At 41.2% G+C, this 23,037-nt stretch overlaps 1 protein-coding gene across 1 annotated transcript in view; it reads left to right on the plus strand.

The window, feature by feature from the left end:
* Positions 1 to 969: 969 nt before the first annotated feature.
* The window catches only part of LOC127584273 (myosin-13-like), a 63,708-nt gene continuing 41,640 nt past the window's right edge, over positions 970 to 23,037 (plus strand). The window contains exons 1-4 of the mRNA XM_052040928.1: positions 970 to 2,319; positions 4,739 to 4,905; positions 10,833 to 10,980; positions 14,917 to 15,624. Coding sequence (XP_051896888.1) covers positions 985 to 2,319; positions 4,739 to 4,905; positions 10,833 to 10,980; positions 14,917 to 15,624 — 2,358 coding nt within the window. The 5' untranslated portion in view covers positions 970 to 984. The remainder of the gene's footprint in view (positions 2,320 to 4,738; positions 4,906 to 10,832; positions 10,981 to 14,916; positions 15,625 to 23,037) is intronic.

The following is a 23,037-nucleotide window of genomic DNA, read 5'->3' on the forward strand; positions in this document are numbered from 1 at the left end:
CTGAATCAGGAATGATGGAGAGCAAACTTAAAAAAACACAGAATGATGAGGACAAACGGCAAGATGCTGAAGATAAGAGCAGGATACAATTACAGGAGTCACATACTTCAGAGGAACAACTGTTGGCTCCCCCAGAACCTGAGAAAAGAGAACATTTAGAGTCTTTTCCAGAGGAAAAAAATGACTAATTTAAACATTAAAACTTTACAAGAGCACCTGATCAAAATGAAAGAGGAAAACAAATGGAGAGGCGACAGAATAGCAGAACTTGAAGATTATATTTTAAAATTAGTGAATTACTAAGTTTAGCAGAGCCTAAATTTGAAGGGAGTGAAGCTTGTTGACAATCAGAAAATTCTTGAAGAGAATTAAAGGAGTATGTGATTCAACAGGAAGACAGAAAAGAGGAGGGAGCAACCCTGAGGAAGAAGCTGATTGAGATGGAACTTTCATGTCATCAACTTCGTTTTGAGTGTGATGCTCTTAAAGGCAAGCTGGCCTCTGTGAAGGAACTTGAATCACTGGATTCTCACAGCAGTGATGAGGAAGGTGATGGTAAACACAGTGCCAAGCAGAGCTTCTTCAAAGAGTCAACAATTTAGAAGGACTTTTGAAGCTTAAAGACATGAGTGAGAAGGAGCTGACAGAAACTGTCAAGGATCTTGAAGCCCAACTTTTGCAAAACCAAGAGAATCAAAGGCTGCTTAGCTCACGCTGTGCCAAGTTGGATCAATTGACAAAGCAGAAGGAAGATATTGAAAGCAAGCTAGAGGAGAGGTATAACCAGGTGGAGCAGAGCTACAGATAGACAAGGAAAAATTCTGAGGAAGAGTACCAGGAGCAACTCAAAATATTGCTTGATGAGATCAAGGAGCGAGACGAGGCTCATTCCCAGCTTGAGGCGATAAACAAGACTTGCTTCAGAAGATTGAAGAGTTAGAAGAAAGCAGAAATGCTCTTGAATTAAAGACTGCCAAATTAAAAATGGACCTGGAAGAGAGAGTGAACTGTGAGTTGAAGTTAAAAAAGCAATGTTCGGATCTGGAAGAAACGATCCGAGACTGGGAACATTTTGAACAGCAAATGAATGAGCAGTTCAAGCAAGTAGAAGGGAAGCAAAATAGCAAAATTAAGACCCTGAGGAAACAACTTGTGGATAAAGATGAAGCTTTGAGAAAGACCTTCCAGGCAATGGAAGAACTGGAGAGAAGTGCCAAGAATTCAGAGGGCCTGGTTCACGAAAGGCAAGAGGTCTCTCTGGAGGTTCTGAAGGAAAAGGCAGAACTTGAAGCTGAGTTAAGCAGAAAGACAGAGGCTGAAGTAGACCAAGCAGGATTCATTGTGCAGATGAGAAGCAGGTTTGAAATGGAGCTGAGTGCAAAGAGCAAAGAACTGGAACACTTCAAAGATAAAGCCGAGCATTTAACTGAGGAGATTGGCGAATTGCAAGAGCAGCAAAGGCAGCAAAAAGAATCTGAGAGGAAGTTGCAGGAGCGAAACAGGATGCTGGAAGAGCTGATGGAAGAGGTGCAGGAAGGAGAGGCCAGGAGCTTACAGGAAAAGATATCTCGCATGGAGAAGCTGCTCATTATGAAAGAAGAAGCTGAGGAGAAATTTCAGGCAAGGATTTCTAATCAGGAGTCTCTTCTAAAAGCAATGGAAAAGACACAGGGAAGGCTGGCACAACGTAATGAAGAATTGGGTATCAAACAACGTAGAATGAGTGAAGAACTGCATCGATGGAAAATAAAGTGTTCCAACCTTGAGAAGTTTGAAAGGGAAGTTAAAGTTGAAACAAGATGTCAGAGAGACAGGATAAAGGAGTTGGAGACTGCTAAAACTAACCTCGAAGCACAACTTCGAAAGAAAATCTGTGAGTTTGATGAGCTTGACATTTTGAAGAGAAAGGAACAAGCAAATATAATAGCAGAGCTCAACAAAAAGATTGAAGAGCTCGAGTTCAAAGACTCTGCCTGCCAAGTGGCAAGGCAAAATCTCGAAATGCAGTTGAAAAAGAGGATTAAAGAATTTGAAGTTTCTGAGGTGAATGTTAAGAGCCTTAAGAGAAAACTAGAGGAGGCAGAAGAAAAGCAGTGTGAAATAAAGAAAGTAGAAACCGCTCTTCGGCAGGAAAAGAAAGCACTTGAAGCTCAGCTTGCCGAAGAGTCTCAATTGGTCATCTCTTTGGAGGCCATGGTTAAAGAGGAATGCCAACAGTTACAAACTTTGAAGGGAGAACTGCACACTAAAGAAGCAGCTCTACGATCACTACAGGAGGAGCACTCACTGCTGCTGGCCAGAGTTAAGGAATTAGAACAGGTAGGCACAAACTGTGACAGGACCAAAACCTTGGGGCCTGAGAGGGTAATAGCGTGGAGAACAGTTGTAAACCTTGGAGCCTGATTTTTTGAGAAAAGATAACCTCTGTCTCATCAAGCTGAATGATGGCCCCATGCACTGTTTCTGTTGCAGAGGAACATTATTCAGCTTACAGTAAGGTCATTGTCTTAGATGATATGGGATTAGTGCAGGAAAATGCTGTCAAGATGAAAAAAAGATCAACTGGATTTTATTGAATGGCAAAGCAGATACACGGGGTGAATGACCTACTCCTGCTTCTATTTCTTATGGTCTTATAGGGCTTCAATTACCTGAGCTGCAAACCTAATGGTTGCATTATTTGAGCATGGATCTTGGTTTCCAGAGCTTTAATGAGTCAAGTGTTGACATTGGAACCTCTGTCCCCTTGTACCCAGCCTCTCACTTGTTTAAGAGAGATTTAGAGTGAGGGAAGATTTCCAGAAGATGAAATCGCCATGGATGCCTGAAGAATGCAGGTACATTCTGGGACCTGGGTGATGCACTGGGATGTCATTGACCTGCACGATGCACATCGCCAGTGTTCACTGACCTGGTGATTACACAGGCATTAGTAGAGGAGAACCTCTTGCCATTCATGAATTTAGGAAATCATGTGACAGAACCTACAAGGTGGCAAATGAAGAGCCAGCGATGCCTGCAGTCTGTACAGACATTGGAGGCCTGGCTTGGTGGTTCCAGGTGCCCATGAGGAAAGTGTTTCTTGTAGAATGAAGCCATGTGCTTAATATGCTCTGACATATTACTGATATAGGCCCTGATGGCCCAGTTAGTGCCTGAGACAATGAAGTTCAGGGCTAGAAGAGCATGAGATATAGGAGCAGAATCAGGCCATTCGGTCCATCGAGCCTGCTCCACCATTCAATCATGGCTGATTTTTCCAACCCCATTCTCCTGCCTTCTTCCTGTAACCCTGAACCCCCTTACCAATCAAGCCTTTAATACACTCAATGATTTGGCCTCCACAGCCCTCTGTAGCAACAAGTTCTACCGATTCATTGCCCTCTAGCTGAAAGAATTCCTCCTCATCTCAGTTTTAAAGGGATGTCCCTTTATTCTGACCCTGTGCCCTTGGGATCTGAGACTCTCCTACTAATGGAAACATCCTCTCCACGTCCACTCTATCCAGGCCTTTTGGTATCCGGTAGGTTTCCATGGGATCCCCTGTCATCCTTCTGAACTCCATCAAGTACAGGTCCAAAGACATTAAACACTCTTCATATGTTAAGCCTTTCATTCCTGGGATCATTCTTGATCTGCACAGACATGGACTGTGACAGCTCTGGCACTTGGTTCAGTGACTTGCTACAGGAGGACAGAACTGAACCTGTAAATAACATTAGAATGGTGAGTATTCCTTCAAGCACTTTGTCCTTCTGGTTGGTCTCCATGTGGTGCAGTGGCACTGGTGCTATCTCACAGCTCCAACGACCCAGGGACCTGAGGGGCAACTTTTTCACACAGAATGTGGTGTGTACATGAAACGAGCTGCCAGAGGAACCTGTAGAGGCGGGTAAAATTACAATGTTTAAAAGACAGTTACATGGATAGAAAAGGTTTAGAGAGATGTGGGCCAAATGTAGGCAAATGGGTCTAGCTTGGTCGGCATGGATGAGTTAGGCTGAAGGGCTGTTTTCAAGCTGTATGACTCCATGACATCATTCAATCCCTCTAGGTCACCATGGTACAACCCTATTTTGTGTTTATAAAATAATAATATAGTTAGGAGTTGGTCACTGAATACTATTTCTTTGTCACTACTGATACTGATCACATAAAACATTGTAGAATAGAACTAAAAAGCCTTAATTGAAATCTTCCTTAGGGGAAGAAAGCAGTTCAGAGGAACAATTTCAATGATTCCCTTTTTAAGATTTGAATATAAAGGTTGTACATTTGTAATATTGAGACCTAATAGAAGCCTTTGTGCTAATTTTATGTGAAGGCTCTTAATAAGGGCATTGTTGAAGTTCTCATGCTGTAATGTTAGAGTGTTGTATCAATTTCACCTGCCGGTTTGTCCAGTGGAACTGAAAAAGTCATGAATAATGAAAGAACATTTTCACGTCTTTGTTGGAAATGCCATTTTAGCAGCAGGTGACCCCCCCCCCAGTAAACCAACAAAGATTGACTCAGAATGAAAAGAACGTACTGTTCGGAGGCAGGAGAGTCCTCAGCCGAACATCTTTCTTGGGTCCAGTTGATTGCAGTAATATCTTAGGCAGCATTACTGACACTGCAAATGGAGCCCTCTGTCGCTACGGTGCAGGAGTTTAGTTATCACATTATCTCACCCAGGGAGGAAGGTGCAGATGTACTGAGCGTAAACATAACCATTGGTACCCCCTGGCAATTGCAGGGCCTGGAGAAGGCAAAGAGGGAAGGGCCACGCCAAGAGGAATGGGAGACCAAGAAGCGTGAAATTGGTGACATTGACCAGAGGTTGGAGGACTTTGCACAGTCTGAGAAAATACTGAAAGAAACCGTTGGCAACTTCGTAAAGACAGAGACTGCTTTACAAGAAAGGTAATGAAAACAGCTGTGCCACTAATTCTGCTTCTCTTGTTTCCAATGGTTTCAAACTGGTACAGATAAAGGGCCTGTGAGGAGACAAAAGGAACAGCTACAAACAAGTCTCTTGAGTTTCAGCTGCTCTTCTCTGCTTTTGGGTGAGAACACCAGGCCAATGACATAACCACTCTCATTTGAGAGTTATAGCGCAATTCGAGTGGAACTAAAAGTGCCAGATTCTGGAATCAATATAACCATATTGACAGTTATCTGTGGGGAATTCTCAAGAAGAATAATCTAATTTAACCTAAATAAATTTAAAATATCATAAAAGAAAGGTTAAATTTTCTGGCCAATGGGGAAATAAGCATTGTGGGACTGCTTTTTCAGTGAGGCAGTGCAGGTACAATGGGCTGAATAGCCTTGTTCTACATAACTTTAGAGTTTGTATGTCAAGATCCCAAAGCAAAAGCATTGTGGTGAAGCTACGAGAGCTGCTATCTCACAGCTCCAGTGACTCAGGTTCGATCCTGACCTCCAATACTGTCTGTGTGGAATTCGCATGTCCTACCTGTGACTGTGTGGGTTTTTCCTGGGTGATTCCGTTCCTTCGCATATCCCAAGGACCTGCAGGTTGGCAGGTTAATTGGTCATGGTCACTGTAAATTGTCATCTAGTATGTAGATGAATGGTAGAATCTGGAGGGAATTGATAGGAATGTGGAGACAAAAATAAACTGGATTAGCTGGATTGAAAAGAATGAAATAAAAGATTGGTTCCACTTGAATTTGGGAAGATTGAAATATGTAAATAGACAGAAGAAACAGTGAAGATCTACAGTAAAAACAGTCAAGAATGTACTGTGAAAAAAATAAAATATGAATATTACAACTGGGCAGTCAAATAACAATTCTTTCTTAAAATAAAACCAAAGAACTCTCTTCTGTAATTGGTACATGGCCAAATATTAATCTTAAATCTGAGAATGATAGATTTTGTTTTGAACACCTAAATTATATCCTTTTAGATCCAAGACAGAGTAACATCTAACATTACAGACAGTGTTTCAGCTGTCCTTAAATTCTAACACATTTTTCACTACATATAATTTCAACAGTTGTGTTACAATTAATAAAAAATACTACTAGCCAAGCAATTTGAAGCTATTTGATGAATAGAATATTCCTTAAAGTTTTCAATGTTTATTATTGATAAAGCACCTGTAAACAAATTGCAAATGTTATGACTCAATGGATCTTACAGGGAAGAAATAACTAAATGTGTAACTAAGTGGACAGCATAGATATGATGGGCTAAATGGGATCCATTGTGCTGTAAAGCTCCATGAATCGACAATTGTGGGAGACATTACCACTCCAAAAGTGAAGTTACAGCTTTCACTATCAGCCCAACCAGTCCATTAGGAGTTTTTTTGACAACCTTATCAAGCTGAAGTGCTGCCTATAACGTGATGTAAACCCCAAGTCTCTCTGCTCACCCACACTGCCTGGCCTGCTCCCATTCAAAGTGGAATTGTGACTGTTCCTTTCCTTAACTAAGTTTTATCACTTCCCATTTAGTGGTGTTGAACATTATCACCCACATTTTATACGTTCCTACCATTTGATTCACTACTGACCTTTAGGGAAGGAAATCTGTTCTTTTTCTGTTTTGGTACAAATGTGACTCCAGTCCCCTAGAAATCTTAACTACCTCCTGAAGTGCTCCAAAAAGCCATTCTGTTCCAAAGCACTTAGAAAAGGCCAACAAATACAGGCCTTCCCAGCAACATCTCAGGAATGAATTTAAAATATTTCAATATCATTTCTTATATAACTGACAGGAATGACCCCAGACCTGAACCATATCAGACAGCAGTTCCCATTTTAAAATTGACCTTAATTCATTATATTTTCTCATTTTTTTATTTATCACTTTTTCATTATTTGCTTTTGATCATTCTCTTTTACTACCATTCCTTCCTTATTTTCTGCCTTTCTTAAATATATTGGACCAGAAAAATTTTTAAGTGTCCAATTTTTTTCTAAATTATTTACTCTATTTGTACTAGTTCTTGAATGTCTCTTAAATGTCAGAGATATTTAAAACCATTGACAGGCAGCAAAGCTGAGTGGCATGCCTCTTCTGGCTGTCATATCCTGTGGGAGCATTTTAGAGGTGGGTTTCACCACTGGCCTATTGGAAGTCAGGTCTTACCATTGACAAACATGATAGGGCCTCTGCATCTTGAGTGGGTACATTTGATCACAGGACAAATGTAGTTGCTGATTGCAGACAACAGGCCTGTGCAAGAGAGAGCTCCTTCACAATATCCCAACATGCTTATTTTCAAGTTAGGAGTTTGAAAAAGAAAGCAAAATAAATATTTTCATTTTTCCTAATGATGTTGATAAATCCAGCTATTTTAAATAATTCCAGCCAGTTCACTCAGTTTATGAATTTAACCTATTTACAACTTTTCTTTATTTTAATGATTCTTTAGTCTGATTTACCCCTACATTTATGTCAGTACTTTCTCTGATTTATAAATGCTAAATACTGTATAATTTTATTTTCTTGCTGCAAAGTACTAAAACCAGATAGTTAATTGCGTAACTACTATTATCCTCCATTTTCCCTTCACTTTCCTCTAATCTTACTTGAGTTAATTTTGCAATGCCCCCTGCATCCCAGCTTATATATCCAATTATTTCGCACCAATTGGTAGCTTCTCTCCACCATGACCTGGAAATTTATCACTGTCCCTTATCTCCTACATGGATCATAATAACGGTTTCTACTCCCCACCTTGCTCAATATTTCCCATTATATGCAACCTTTCTCCTATCCAACAACCTGTGAGGCAAAATTTGGAACTGTTGGCCCAAATTATGAAAAATAATGGCAGTTTGACCAACGACTGAATCTTCTATTACTATAATGTTTACATAGCTGTTAATGTATCTGCTCATTATCTAGTCCTATGCTTTGGGAATCTCAGTCACAAAATGGAATGTAAAGGAAATGATGTCAGGACATTATAAAGAGCTTTATTGGGGATGGAGGGTAAAATGCTTATAAACTGTTGCAATTTTAGAAACGCAGCAGGCAATTTCTGCAATGCAAGTCTTCACAAACAGCATTGATGCAATGACAAATCTGTTTTAGTGATTCTGGAAGAGGAATAAATATTTGTTTGGATGCTGGAGATAACCCCATTATTTTTCTATTTCTTCACACTATAGGAAAGGTTTTTGCTAAATAAGCTGAATAAACTATGGTAATTAGCTGGTGATGTGTGGAAAAGTATTAGATGTGTCAGAAATTTGACTATTTCTCACCCTATATTTGATAAGGCCTTGTATGATTAATAAATCCAAATAGTTTTTTTTTAATAATACTTGATTTGACACCTTACTTAATTTTATGCTGTTTCTCTACAAATCCATTGCAAAATTCCTGTAGTATTTTATTGGAGAGAAAAACTACAATATAATTTATATTTGGATGTCTATCTTCAATCCACATCCCTTAACTCTCTCCCCACCAATGAACCAGGAGATTCAGTTTTGCTTATTAAAGCAACAGGCCAAGGAAATGGCTTCTTGTCACAATTTTAACATGTTCTTTTCTACAAATCATACAGGGTACATCAACCAACTATGCCTTCAATGTGATTGAAACACCATGTACTACAAATGATTAAGGAATCAGTTCTTGCAAGCTGTCCTTGAGTCACTCAGAAATAGTGTGAGAAACAGGAACCAAAACTGATGACAAGAGTGGTTGTCTGCACTTGGCTGGCTGCTCACTGTGCCATTTTATATCTTAGAAACAGAGCAATCAGAAAGACTTTGAGAGAAAACAGTTGGAGCCCCAAACACAGTATTGTTAGTTTTCTTATTATGTGCAACTCAGGCATGATTTTCGTACAAAAATCACAAGAACTGCAGCATCCAACTTGATCTGGGAAGGATCAATATATTGTCCTACAAGAGCTCAGTTTATACCTCCTCTCCACTTGCTATTTCATGAAAATTGTATATAAACTGCACAAGACATGTAGGATTAGCGTAAATGGATGGTTGATGTTCAGCATTGACTCAGTAGGCCAAAAGGGCTGTTTCCATGTTTGACTCCGTGAACTCGAAAATCCAAGCTCCTTCATTGCCTAAATTAACCAAGCATTATAAGCTCTTTAAAGTACAAATTGTAATCTGTTGAGTATTTGAGAAATACCTCAGACATCTCCAGAACCAGCAGAAATTTCTAGGAGCTGTAATAATAGGAAAAGAAAGAAAAGGACAGAAAGGAGGAAGATGATAAGTGGCCAATAGAGAAGGAAAAATAATTGCTGAAGTTAAAAAAAAGAAATAAAAGCTTGATTAAAAAGCTGGAATTAAAATGTAATCACACCATAACATGGTGAGGAGAGTGGCCTTCATGAGGTTAAAATATAAAAAACAAACTGCAGCTGCTGGAAATCTAAAATAAAAACAGAAACTGCTGGAAATACTCAGCAGTCAGACCTGATGGGGCTTGATGTGCTGAGTATTTCCAGCATTTTCTGTCTTTGCCTTCGTGAAGTTGTCAGACGTGATATACCTGATGGGACAATGAGTTCCTATTTATCAGAAGAAGTTGGTTGAACAGAGCTAGAAAAATAGAATTAATGGAAACTGGAATGGTGAAAGTTGGAGAGAAGTTTAATTGTGAATCAGAGGTCCAAGTCTACAACTGGCACCATTCCCCAGTGTCATGAAGGGGTAAGTTTACAGGTTCAGTCTTTGTTCTACTGTGTTCACACAATGTTGGGCAGAAAGTGGAGGCACTGGGGGAAGCAATGTTGGATGGAAGCCTATAAATGGTTAAAGAATTGCCAATTGGGTCAAATTTAGGAGGAGGCTATCCATCTAATCAGACATCCATAGGCATGACATCCATTGGCGCAAGTTTGAAAAACTGTGGTTAAACAACTATCGAGCTAAATAGTAGGAGTTGGTAAGAAATTAGATAAATGAGCAAAATATTGCAAGGTCATTTTGGTGTTGTTCCAAGGTTTGTAATGACATGGAATCTGCTGTTCTATATAAGTAACATGCAAAGATGAGATTGAAAAAGGTTCTGTCTGTTTTTGTTGATCAACAGATACACAACAGTGATGTTGCAGTATGTATTTCTGTCTTAAAGGTATATGACATACAAAGATCACTGGAAGCTGTCTGGGCATCTCAAAGATGGGGACTCATTCAAGACAGGACAAATTTATGTGCTGGATTGAGCAATCTGGTTCATAGCTGTTCTTCAAGAAAGAACTATACCATAATTAGGCTGGTTTAGCTCCTCTGTGATTCAAGGCTCACCAGTGTGGTTAATTCTCATCTGCACTCTGAAATAGTCCAGCAAACCATTCAGTTCAAGGGCAATTAGGAAAAGATTATGAATGCTATCCCTTGACAAAGAAGCACTCATCTCATGAACCAATAAAAGAGATAGATATCAGTGCACGTATATGTTTTATCACTGGGTTTGAGCTTCAGTGGGGTCCTTAAGGTCTTAATACCTGATTTTAACATGAGTCCTGAATGCGGAAGTAGTCATGGTTCTTGGTAAGAGTCAGGACAGATAAGGCCTGATAAGGCGAGCTGTATGTTGTTTTAGTTTTCCTACCAAACAGCCTGCCAAATGATTAAGAACTCTAAAGTGGTCATTTAATTGGCGATGTTTAATTTAGTAAAGCAAATGTAGCATTAGTAGATGAGAGGAAAATTATTCTTTTGAGGGTGGAAGTAGGGCACATTTATTGGAACAGAATAGTAGAAGTTGGTTCAATTATCCAGCAACTAGGAGTGGCTATGGTGGGAGCTACTCAATATCTAACTTAAGCATTGAATAGTTTTTTTTGACTCAATACAGTTTGTTACCACTAATTGATTGTTTAGAATTCAAGATTTAGAACGGTCGAAACAAAAGCTTCTGGACAAAATCAATGAGTTGATTTCCAAGTCACAGCAATCAACAACCAATGATTCGCAACTCACAGGAAAGCTCCGATGTCTGCAGATTTCAGAGAGGGACCTCAGAAACATGGTAAGGCTTGTTATAAATCTTGGGTCCCAATATTCTTGCTACTCTGATGTTTCTGTGTCACAGCAGCTATCTTCAGCCTGTGAACCATGTGAAGATTCTTCAGTGTCGGGCGTAGAGAGGGCAAATCTGCACAAAATCATGTCTCATCTTCTGAACACCATAACCCCATCACCACCACCACCAAAATCTGTCCATGTGAATCTATTGAGGGAGAGAAGAAAGCCTTTGGTTAATAGAGAAAAAGAAGCTGTCACTTGATTGTAATCAGGAACAGGCACTTTGTTAAATTATTTCCCTGCCACTAGTTAGAAGGTTGGCATAATAAATGAATATATTTGCTTAACTGAATTCAGCAGGCTCTGCACGGATTGGTGTTATATCTTCTCTGTACAGTTCAGTTTCCCACTTTACTGAATATTTAAGTATTAAGGCAGCAAAATGGTGCGGTTGATGGTGTTGCTGCCTCACAGTTCCAGTGATCCAGATCCAGTCCTGACCTCCAGTGCTTCTGTGTAGAGTTTGCATGTTCTCCCTGTAAGTTTCCTCTAGGTGCTCCTGTTTCCTCTCACATCCCAAAGAAGTGTAGTTGTTATCCTAATTGGTCACTGTACATTGCCCCTAGCGTGGGTGAGTGATAGAATCTGAAGGGAATGTGGGGAGAATATATTGGGAGGAGTGAAGGATTAGTGTAATTGAGTGCATGATTGTCAGAACAGACTTGGTGGGCTGTTTCCATGATGTGGCTCTTGGGTAGCAGAGTTGGACACTTCATTATAAGTCTATCTCATTAATTCATGAGAGATGGCCTTATTGCCCATCCTTAATTTCCTTTGGATTGAGTGGTTAAGCGCCAAGTTCATTGCTGTATGCACGGAGTTCGAAACAGACCAGACCTGGAAATATTCTCTAAGGGACATAAATGAACCAGATGTTTTCTATTAAGACAATCTGGCCATCATTACTGATTTTTTTAATTAAATTCCAGATTTGCTTCATTCATTGAGTTTAAATTTTTGTGCTGGTGTGGTGATATTATGACCTCATATTTCTAGATGCTTGATCTAATGCCTAGATTACTTATCCAGTAGATTATCCAACAATTTCAATCTAGTTTCAGTCCAACCAGTAGAAGGTCCTACATTCAGCCAGTTGAACTGGATTAATGAGAGCTTTATATTCCTTCTATCCATTACTTTTAGTGATGTTAATAATAAACTAAAATATGTTCCCCTTGTCACCACCCAACTGGCATTGAGGCCTGTTGATATTGTGGGTTGTGTGTTGTCCCAGGGACTCCTGAGCTTTGTTAGGAGTTGCACGGGTGTGGGGCAGCTAGTGTGCTGAACATATTTATATTTATTTTTACCTTCCTTTGCAAACTGTCTCTTAACTTGCCTCAACTTTATTAAAACATCAAGGCCCCTGTAATGTTCAGCATTCCTACCCTCTGTGTGACCCAGGAGGGCTGTGTACTCCAGGTTGGAATCCATTGATTGTAAATAGTATGAGAAAAGCTGAGCCTTTTTGTATATGACGCACAAAATAGAAAACTGTGTTTCCATTTATTTACTGAGAAGCTCCTAACTTAGAAAACAGATAAACACAGTAATTCTTAAGTTTTTGTAACTCTACACATTGTACATCATATAAACAGGGCAATACAATTTCTCCAATGTTTTGTGTCATATTTATGGTCAGAAAAAATTAGTAATAATAATAGCACGAAGCTGATTTTATTACTGCTATTGCTTCTGACTTTTTTCAGAAAATGTAAGGGTAAATATTTACTAAATTTCAGAAGAATTTTGATAAATCCATTAAAGACCAGTGAATAAAAAGCTGAAAAATAAAAGTTACGATCAAAGAAAAACAGACTAAAAATGATTTTGACCAGTAAAAAATTATCACTGTTGGCCAGAGGGTTGGCAATATATCTGGTAAAATGTCTTTAGTTTACAGTGGAGTTGTATGTATATATAGGGAAAAAATAATGATTTTGTCCTTTTGCTGAAAATTTTTTCCCCAGACTTCCACTGCAGTTTTGTGGGTTCTGAAATGGCTCTTCAGGCCTCTTCCACTGAGGGATAGGAGGAATTTAATGGGGGCGGCATAGGTAGTTTGTGAGGAGGTCTACTCCCACCGCTTATACAGGGCTTCTGTGGCTCTTGATGCAGGGATTCAGGATTCTCAATGCCATCCTGAATGCTGCTCCTCCATTCTGAGTGGTCATGTGTCAGAGGTTCCCAGGAGTCAGTGAGGATATTGCATTTCTTCAAGATGACTTTGAGCACATCCTTGAATCTTTTCTTCTGTCAGCCTGCTAATTTCTTTCCCTGTATAACTAGGGTCTCAATGCTGGGGATATTGGCCAGGGAGAGGGCACTGATGTCTGTTCACCTCCTGTGAAATTGGAGGATTTTGCAGAGGATTATATCTCTCCAGTGCTGAAAATAATGGACAGTGTAAACCTTATTGGCTGCTTCCCCATCCCGCCCACCATCTTTGCCACCACTTCCAATTGTAATGCTAAATACCTTAACACTTCCACTCGATATAGTTTGACTCCATCAATAATTGGGAAGTCCATATGTTTCAAATAATGGTTAGCTAACAGTGGAGACTCTTCAACACAAGCAATCATGAAGTTTTATCTTCTTTGAATATTAGTGTTTGGCTTCCACCAAACTCAAATTATATGACTGACAATCGAACATGAGTGAGTCCAGCATCTAAGCCTCTCCAGAGCTGCCTCATTTGTGCAGCTCTTTCAATTTTTATGTTGTCTATTTATCAGCATTACCTTATTGTTTGTTTTTTCTGGTTTTGTCACTCGTGTGGATCGTAGCACAAAATGAACATGCTTGTAAGTTGGCTTAACGTATTAGTTCCTGGTGCTTGCAACAGTCCTTGTACAGAGTATTACTCTTATTAACATCTGTTTTTTCTTTTGACTTCAGATAATAGATAGAAAGGTAAGAGAAATGTAAAAAGCATAGAGAGTCATAACACCTTGTAAATATGAAGAAGTTTTTAAATGGTTTATTATTTGAGGTATCAAAGATCTGGTTAAAGTTACATACTGGAAATTTTTCATCATATATTTCATTTAAAGAGAGGGTAACTAATCCAGGGCTGCAGCCTCCAGCTCCATTGACCCAGATTTGATACTGACCTTGGGTGCTGTGTGTGTAGAATTTGCAGGTTCTCCCTGTGACTGTGTAGGTTTCCACAAGTGAGTCAGTATCCTCTCACATACAAAAGACATAGGTTAAATTGTCACTGTAAATTAATGTAGGTAACTGGTAATAGAATCAAAGGGGAGTTGACGGGCAGGTGAGAAAAAGTAAGGATTGCTCTGCTTGGAGGCAGCATGGACCCAATGGGCTGAATAGCCTCCTTCTGTGTTGTAATACACAAGTTAAACTCATTCAATGAAGCTATCAGGGAACAGTTCATGTTGGTAGGAGTGACCACCACGTAATTCTTGTGCAGACTAAGTACTTTCTTTGCATGAAAAGTATCATTGCCATATGGTGGTAAATGGGATTAAAGAAAAACAGATCTGGCAGCTCAAAACCAGACAGTCTTGAGGCAAGGTGGGCCATTAGCAAGAGCATTGTTCTTCCTTGTAATCTCTGAACATGTGGTCTATGTGGTCCTAACAATTAAATTAGGTTAGTCTTCAGAATTCTCTGATGTACATCAAATTATCACAAGTGATTTCTGAATATTGGAAATAAAATTAAAGAAAACAATATTTGAGTGAGTTAATTTCATGTTTTGCATCTTTTTCTGACAGTGACTTTGAAGCCACATGTTGTGACCAGCTTGTTTACATGTACTGATATTATGGTTGAAGAGTTAAATATTGTGTTTACTGCAGATGATTGGTGCTGAGTTTGCGATCAATAATCATAATACTCTTCTTCTTCAAAGCTTACAGAAAAAGAGAGGACTGAAGAGGTGCTAAAGGGTAAACTGTGGCGTTTGCAGAGTCAGTTGAGAATGAAGGAGGATGAAATGAATAAGCAGTCCGAGTACTTTGAACACTACAAACAAAGGCAGCAGCAGCTAATGGTGAAGCTGAGGGAACGTGAGCAGTCCTTGCAGAACCAAGTCTTCAAACTGGAGAGAGAGAGAATTGATCTAAATGCCACCAGTATTGTCCTGAAAACTGAGCTACAACAAGTTACAGCAAAGTTCACAAAGCTGGAGAAAGCATGTACCAGGAGGAGCAAAGACCTTTCAGAGCACGATATGGATCTCACCAACATGGAAAGCTGCCTGTTGGATGGAGAGAACCAAATTAAAGAGCAGATTCTGGTCCTGCAGGATGACTTGAAGCGCCTTCTGGAAAAAGAAGCAGCAAATAACCAGGAAAGGGAGCAATTCCGAGAAAGACTTCAACAAGCTGAAGACAATGAGAGCTTCCTGACACGCAAACTGGAAGACTTCCGCTCACGGATCCATGAACTGAAGCTATCGGAGAGCAGCCTGCAAGAGCAAATCGAGGATCTGGAAGAGGAAAATGAGAAGCTCAGAAAAGAACTGAAAGATGTACAGGAGCAAGAAAACTACCTGAATGTGCTGGAAGGTGAAGAAAACCTGGAGAATTTAGTGCAGGACATGAATAAGACCTCATTAGTAAGTACCGATGTCACAGAATGTGAAAAAGCTCTAAGTGAGGTTTTTGTTTTTGGTCTGCAATGTTTCACAATGAAGTTCTGTTATTTTAAAAGAGAGTCTTGACTCTAAAAAGTAATTTTATTTTCATATGTTTCTCTCTACGTCTTACCTTTTGAAGGTGCTTACGATATGCTGTGGTACTTCTGTTGTTTGGGACCATCCTGGCACTTGTTTTTTAAAGATATGAGGAGAAGCAAGAGAGGGAACAGAGGATGGCAACAATTCATCCTCCAGCAGAATTTCTGAGTTGAAGTGCCAGCGTAAGAATTCTAGTGAAAGTGGAGCTTGTGGAAAGGAAGTACAATTGTGTGAACTGTAGGGAATGAGAGCAAAATCTGATCCGGCAGGACTTAAAGCATTTGTACTGGAATTGCAGAACTAAGATATAGTGAGGGATGAATTACGTTGCTGACTTGCCAACCCCTGGAATGGTTTAGCACATGGGCTTCGATAGTCCACGACGTATTTGAAAAATTAGCTCTGACAGCCAAGATTAGAAAATCCTGTTCTCAGGTTTGCAGCTAAAAGGGGATTTAAGAGGTTGTCTTCCTATGGTTTTGAGCCAGGGAAATCATTTCCACCCACACGTCTATGAAGGAGCACCTACCCCGGGGTTCACTGTGGCCGTTCCCAGAGGTGTCTTCCGAATGGAGGTAGAATGAGCAGAGGGATAAGAAATGGGAAGAGAATTACAGTTCAACACTCCTCCAAAGGAGAAGAGGACAAACTGGAAGGTATCCTTTCACCGAGAGGGGCCTGTCCAAAGCCATAAGAACGTGGTTGCTATTACTTTCTGCTTCAGCAGTTCACCAGGAGCAGTGGTCACAGCATTCATTTTGAATGTATTGCCTGTTCTGGAGCCCTCTGTGTTTTGGGGGTGGATCAGTTGTGAAATCTGATCTGGCAGGACCTAAAGCACTTGCACTGGAATTGCTGAACTAAGATGTAGTGAGCGGTGAATTACATTGCTGACTTGTTTGTTTTTACTTTCTCTGGAGGCAAGGCATGAGGGGACTGTTTTTGAGCCCTTGGGAAGAATACAATATTCTTTCATACTTTGTGGGAGGATCTTTTGGTTAGTACTTCTTGATGTGGCAGTGGGGAATAAACAGAGGTTCATCTAAGAACGTTATGGGGAAAGTTAATGGCGAATGAGAGCAAATGTGAGCCAGCATATATACTTGATAGGGGAAATAATAGCCTCCTTCTATGTCATAAGAAAATATGGATATCTGGAGTAGAGTCATGGAGACAGAGATACAGCACAGAAACAAGCCCTTTGACCCACTGTCCCCGCCAACCACCAAACACCCAGTATTTACACTAATCCTACCTTAAGCCATTTTATACTCCCCACATTTCCAAGAACTGCCCCCCTCTCCTCCCCTACCCACTGCAGATTCTACCACACACGAGGGGCAAGTTACAGTGGCTAATTAACCTCCCAACCTGCATGTTTTTGGGATGTGGGAGGAAACCAGACCACCTGCGGGAAACGTATATGGTCACAGGGAGAACGTGCAAACACCACACAGACATCACCCAAGGTTAGGATTGAATCGAGGTCATCAGAGTGAGGCAGTGGCTTAATGAGCTGCACCACTGTGCTGCCTCTGAGTGGAGGGGAGGTATCTTGGCAGCAGGAGCTGGAAGCCAGAGTGTCTTAATGTGAGACATGGAATTTGTTTCCAAAAGGGTTGTTGGAATAGAACATAGAACAGTACAGCACAGAACAGGCCCTTCGGCCCACAATATTGTGCCGACATAGCTATTCCCTCCTACAATACAGAATGCCCATATCCCTCCATTTTCCTCTCATTCATGTGCCCATCCAAGCCAATCTTAAAAGCCTCCAATGAGTTTGCCTCCACCACCCTGTCAGGCAACGCATTCCAGGCATCCACCACTCTCTCAGTAAAAAAACGTACCCCTCATGTCTGTTCTGAGCCTGCCCCCTCTCACCTTAAATGCATGCCCTCTGGAATTGGATTGATCAATAATAGGAAAAAGATATTGCTTGTCCACCCGATCTATGCTCCTCGTAATTTTATACACTTCCAACAGATCACCCCTCAGCCTCTGATGCTCCAGAGAAAAGAGCCCAAGTTTGTCCAGCCTCTCCTGATAGCATATGCCCTCTAATCCAGGCAGCATCCTAGTAAATCTCTTCTGCACCCTCCCTAAAGCCTCAACATCCTTCCTATAGTGAGGTGACTAGAACTGCACGCAGTACTCTAAATGTGGCCTAACCAAAGTTCTATAGAGATGCATCATAACTTCTTGACTCCTATACTCAATACCCCGATTAATGAAAGCAAGCATTCCATAAGCCTTCTTAACCACCCTGTCTACCTGTGTAGCCACTTTCAATGAATCGTAGACTTGCACCCCAAGGTCTCTCTGCTCTTCAACACTGTTAGGGGTCTTGCCCTTAAGAGTATACTGCCTCTTGACATTAGTCCTACCAAGGTGGAACACCTCACGTTTATCCGCGTTAAACTCCATCCGCCATTTCTCTGCCCACATCTGCAGCTGATCTATAATCACACTGTATCCGTCCCCAGTCTTCCACACTGCAAGCTTACTAACCCATCCATCTACATACTCATCCAGGTCATTTATGTACGTCACAAACAGAGTGACAGAAATTCTCAGAGGGAGAAGATATAAAAAAATAACATGGGGGAAGAAGGATAGGCAAATTCCAAAGATGATTAAGATTGAAAGCTGAGGCTGAAAATTGAAGAGGATTTTAACAGGAGGAATTATAAGAACTTACTTTACAATGGCAAATGAATGGCAGGCCATTCAAAGCTCCGTGAAGCTGCCATTGGTTCTTTGCCTGCAGCTACAGTGCTGCAGATGGATGAGGTAAGCAGGGTCGCACAAAGAGCCAGTCTTGGACCAGTGGTGAGTGATAGGGTGGGAGAGGTTAAAGATCCAGTGAGGACTAAGACCATGAAAGCATTTGAACATTGGGTACAAATCTAAGCTGAGGTGCTGCTGGAGTAGGAACTGAAGGTGGATTAGCATATTTCTGTCTTACGTTGGTTAGTCTAAGTGAAGCCAGTTATCCATTGTTTTAATCAGCAATGAAGAATGCCATAATAACCATTGGTATTGAGCTAGGTACAGTCGCATAGCAGTTAGCGTAACGCTTTTACAGCGCCAGCGACCCGGGTTCAATTCCAGCCGCTGTCTGTAAGGAGTTTGTAACTGCGTGGGTTTCCTCCAGGTGCTCCAGTTTCCTCCCATATTCCAAAGACGTATGGGTTAGGAAGTCGTGGGCATGCTATGTTGGCGCCGGAAGCGTGGCGACACTTGTGGGCTGCCCCCAGAACACTCTACGCAAAAGATGTATTTCACTGTGTGTTTCGATGTACATGTGACTAATAAAGAAATCTTATTTTATAATCTTATCTTAGAGCTCCAAGATATTCAGACATGGATGATACAAGTGTCTGTTCTGTAAATGAGGGAATAACAATGGAAATTGGGAGTATAAAGGCTTGGAACTTCTGTTCCCACACCAGCATAAGTGTTGGGATGTAACTGTGCTTCCCTGTGAAGTCCTGGTTTCTAGTGCTGGCGTGGACCTCCTGAGGCAGATGCTGCATCTCCCACTGTGTGGCCAGTGCTGCTGAGCCCTCACAGAGACCTATGGGGCTGCATGAACATCCTCTGGCTTCCCAGTTCTCAGGCAGCCTGCTGATCCTGCACCAATTTAGACCTGAGCCAAGCACACAAGAAAATAGGAGGAAGAGTAGGCCAGCAGGCTGCTCAAGCCTGCCCCGCCATCCAATATGATCACAGCTGATCTATGCTGGTCTCAACTCCCCTTCTGTGTGGATTTCCATAGAGCGTTCTGGGGGCAGCCCACAAGTGTCTCCACACTTCGGGCACCAACATAGCATGCCCACGACTTCCTAACCTGTACGTCTTTTTGGAATGTGGGAGGAAACCGGAGCACCTGGAGGAAACCCATGCAGACACGGGGAGAACGTACAAACTCCTTACAGACAGCGGCTGGAATTGAACCCGGGTCGCTGGCGCTGTAAAGTGTTACGCTAACCGCTACACTACCGTGCCTGTGGAAATTGTCCTTCTGCTTGGCTCTGGTGAGCATGGCTAAAATGCTGTAGAGTTCAAACCATTGTAATAACCTTTTTTGACCTCAAAGTCTTTGACTCTGTCAAGTAAGAGAGATAATGGAGAACCCTTCTGAAATGTGGCTGCCCTTAGAACACCATTACCGTTCTACTTCTGCTGCGCAATGATGTGTAAGTTGTAATCTTAAAAAGCAGGTCCATCATAGACGTAATTCGAGTACAGACCACAGTCAAGCAAGGTCATTGCACCAAAGCTCTTCACAACATTTTGCACTGCAGCACACCACCTAATCTTCAGCAGGTCAGAATCAGATTTATTATCAGTGATATATGATGTGAAATTTGTTGTTTTGCAGCAGCAGTACAGTGCAAGACATAAAAAGCTATAAATTACAAACATAAATAGTGCAAAAACAGGAATAACGAGGTAGTGTTCATGGATCATTCAGAAATGGCAGTGGGGAAGAAGCTGTTCTTGAATCGGAATTTGGTCTTCAGGCTCCTGTACCTCCTTCCTGATGGTAGTAACGAGAAGGGGGCATGTGCCAGATGGTGAGGACCCTTAATGATGGATGGCACCAAATTGAGGCACTGCCTCTTAAGATGTCCTCAACGATGGGGAGGGTTGTGCCCGTGATGGAGCTGGATGAGTCTATAACCCTCTGCAGCCTCTTACGATCCTGTGCATTGGAGGCTCCATACCAGGTGGTGATGCAACCAGTCAGAATGCTCTCCACCGTACATCTGTAGAAATTTGGTTTCTAATTGGGATTCCACAAAATGAGCTGGAAACTGTTCAATGCCAAGATCACCCCCAATCTCAGCCACTGACTTACTGCAGGCAGATGTTGCATGATTTTGTGTCCATTTGGAGGCCACCTCCAAGTCATTGTTGATTCCTTCACTGAGGTCACGGGCCTTGCACTAAATGTTCAGAAGACTAATGCTCTCTACTAACCTGCCTCCTGTGCACAACTCCAACCCCCAATGACAAGGACCCTGGAAATTGTGGGCAACTTTCTATATCTCAAGAATCATCTCTTAGCAGCGGCAGACACGGATGATGAAATTCACTATCATCTTCTGTGTATCAGCCGAGTCTTTGGCCAGTTGAGAAAATGGGTGTTCAAGCACCAAGATCTCAAATCATGCACCAAACTCATTATCTGCCAAGCAGTATTGATTACCACCCTCCTGTACTTTTTAGATTCATGGATGCTCTACAGCAGGTACCTCAAAAGACAGGAGAAGTGTCACCAAACTATCCCTGCAAAATCTTCTATCTCCATTTGAATAGTTGAAGCAATGTCCTCTCCCAAGCTAACATCACCAGAATCCATGTTCCGCTCACATTCAACCAGCTATGATGGATGTTTCTCTTCATCTGCGTGCCTGGCATTAAATCCCAAAATACACACTCTTCTCTGAGCTTTGTCACAGCAAGAGATTTTGTGGGAAACAGAGAGAATGCTTCAAAGACATTCTCAAAGTCTCCTTAAAAGATTGTGGCTGCCTGTTGACCCATCCGAACCCACGGCCCATGACTGCTCGTAGTGGAGAAGGAGCATCCAAGAAGACACCAAACACCTTGAGACACAAATGGTGGGAGCATGCAGAGGTCCTGTGCAAACAGTAATGGAGCAGAGAACATCCCAAGCAATCCTCCCACCCTTCTGACAAGGACTGTCTGCCCCATCTGCAGCAAGGCTTACAGATCCCACACAGGACTCCTCAGCCACCTCAGAACTCCCGGAATTGGAGTTGGAAGCAAATCATTCCCAATTTTGAGAGATTACCTTTGAAAGGAAAGCTGAATTGTGTCTTTTACAGTACAAGTACAAATCTCTCTGCCTGTCTCAATCTTCCTGCCTGTCTGCATTGGGCTAAGTTTTAATATTGTCATTTTTAAAAATTCTAGCAGAACTGTGAACTCCAGTTCAGTTCAGGTGAAGTGCCAGATGAGGGGATTACACTGGAGGTGAGAACAGCTGCTCTGTCTCTTTTCACTCTAGAAATTCTTCTGATGTTGTGACTTTTCAGTCGCTTGAAAATAAAGTTGTGTGGGGTAAGAGAGGCTACAGTTTTGCCATGAACCTGTATCACACTACTGTTTCTGACGCTGAGGTCAGCAGTGTAAATTTAATTCTGTATTCAGCCTGTGACAAATTTATGACTGATGATCAGACTCAAATGGAAAAATGGATGATTCAAAGATGAACTCCAAACAAAAGTGAATGTGCTGGTTAAATGTAAAGTAAATGCATCTGAGTGACAACCAGACAGTTCTATTTAAAGCAATTCTCTCTGGTACCCTGATTAATATTTATACCTTTGCCAATGTCACATAGGAAATCCAAATAAGACAATTGAACTTTAAACGGTCTGGATTCTATGCCTTCCCTGACAATAAGTATAAAAAGGAATACACGTCCCATAGCTGAAACCAATTATTTATCACATTGTATTTGTTTGATCTTGCTCTGCTCAGGTTGGCTGCCACATTCTCTGCATTGCAACAGCGATGACACCTCATTGACCATTAAATATTTTGAGATGTCCCGAGCAGCTAAAAGTCTTTCTTTCTTTCCTTCCATAACTGATGTCATTAGCCTTGAATTTCCTTTGGGTTGCTGTGAAGTCCCAGTATGTGACAAATTCCGCCAAGTTCAAGGATGAAGGAGAAGCTGACCCATGTATTCACCTTGTAAATAATGAAGGAGAAGTTATAACTGAGCTAACTGTTGGGATGCTTATGACATCTATCTAAATGGATTTGAGGTACCCTGTATTGTGCCTCAGATGCTGTCATACAAACTGAAGTGAAAAGATGTATGCTTCTTAACTTTACTGTCAGGGCAGTTGGTTCCTGAAAAAATGCTAGAGAACTTGAAGGTTATGCTACTGATGTCAAAGCCAGTCCTACAGAACCTAATGCTGTGAGACAGCTGAGGTCCAATTTCATTTGTAATGCCTTTGCAGATGCCTAGATGTTTTTATTTCTAGAGTCTCAGATGATTACAGGTGTGTCTTTCCTACCTTATTAAAAGCAAATAGATCCTGAAATCCCTGTGAGGATAAACAGAATAACCTGTGGTCTATCAAAAACTCTTCTCTGTATTCCCAGGCAAAGATTGGTTCCAATTTTTACCAATAATTGATAATTCTTTCTCCTCATGATTAGTTAATTTGAGAATATCTGCACCTCTGGCTCTAGTGGTTAAGTGCAGATAACAGCCATCAAATCCTGTAGTTATATTCTGAT

The sequence above is a fragment of the Pristis pectinata genome, chromosome 2 (assembly GCF_009764475.1).
Source record: "Pristis pectinata isolate sPriPec2 chromosome 2, sPriPec2.1.pri, whole genome shotgun sequence".
In the NCBI taxonomy this organism is placed as follows: domain Eukaryota; kingdom Metazoa; phylum Chordata; class Chondrichthyes; order Rhinopristiformes; family Pristidae; genus Pristis; species Pristis pectinata.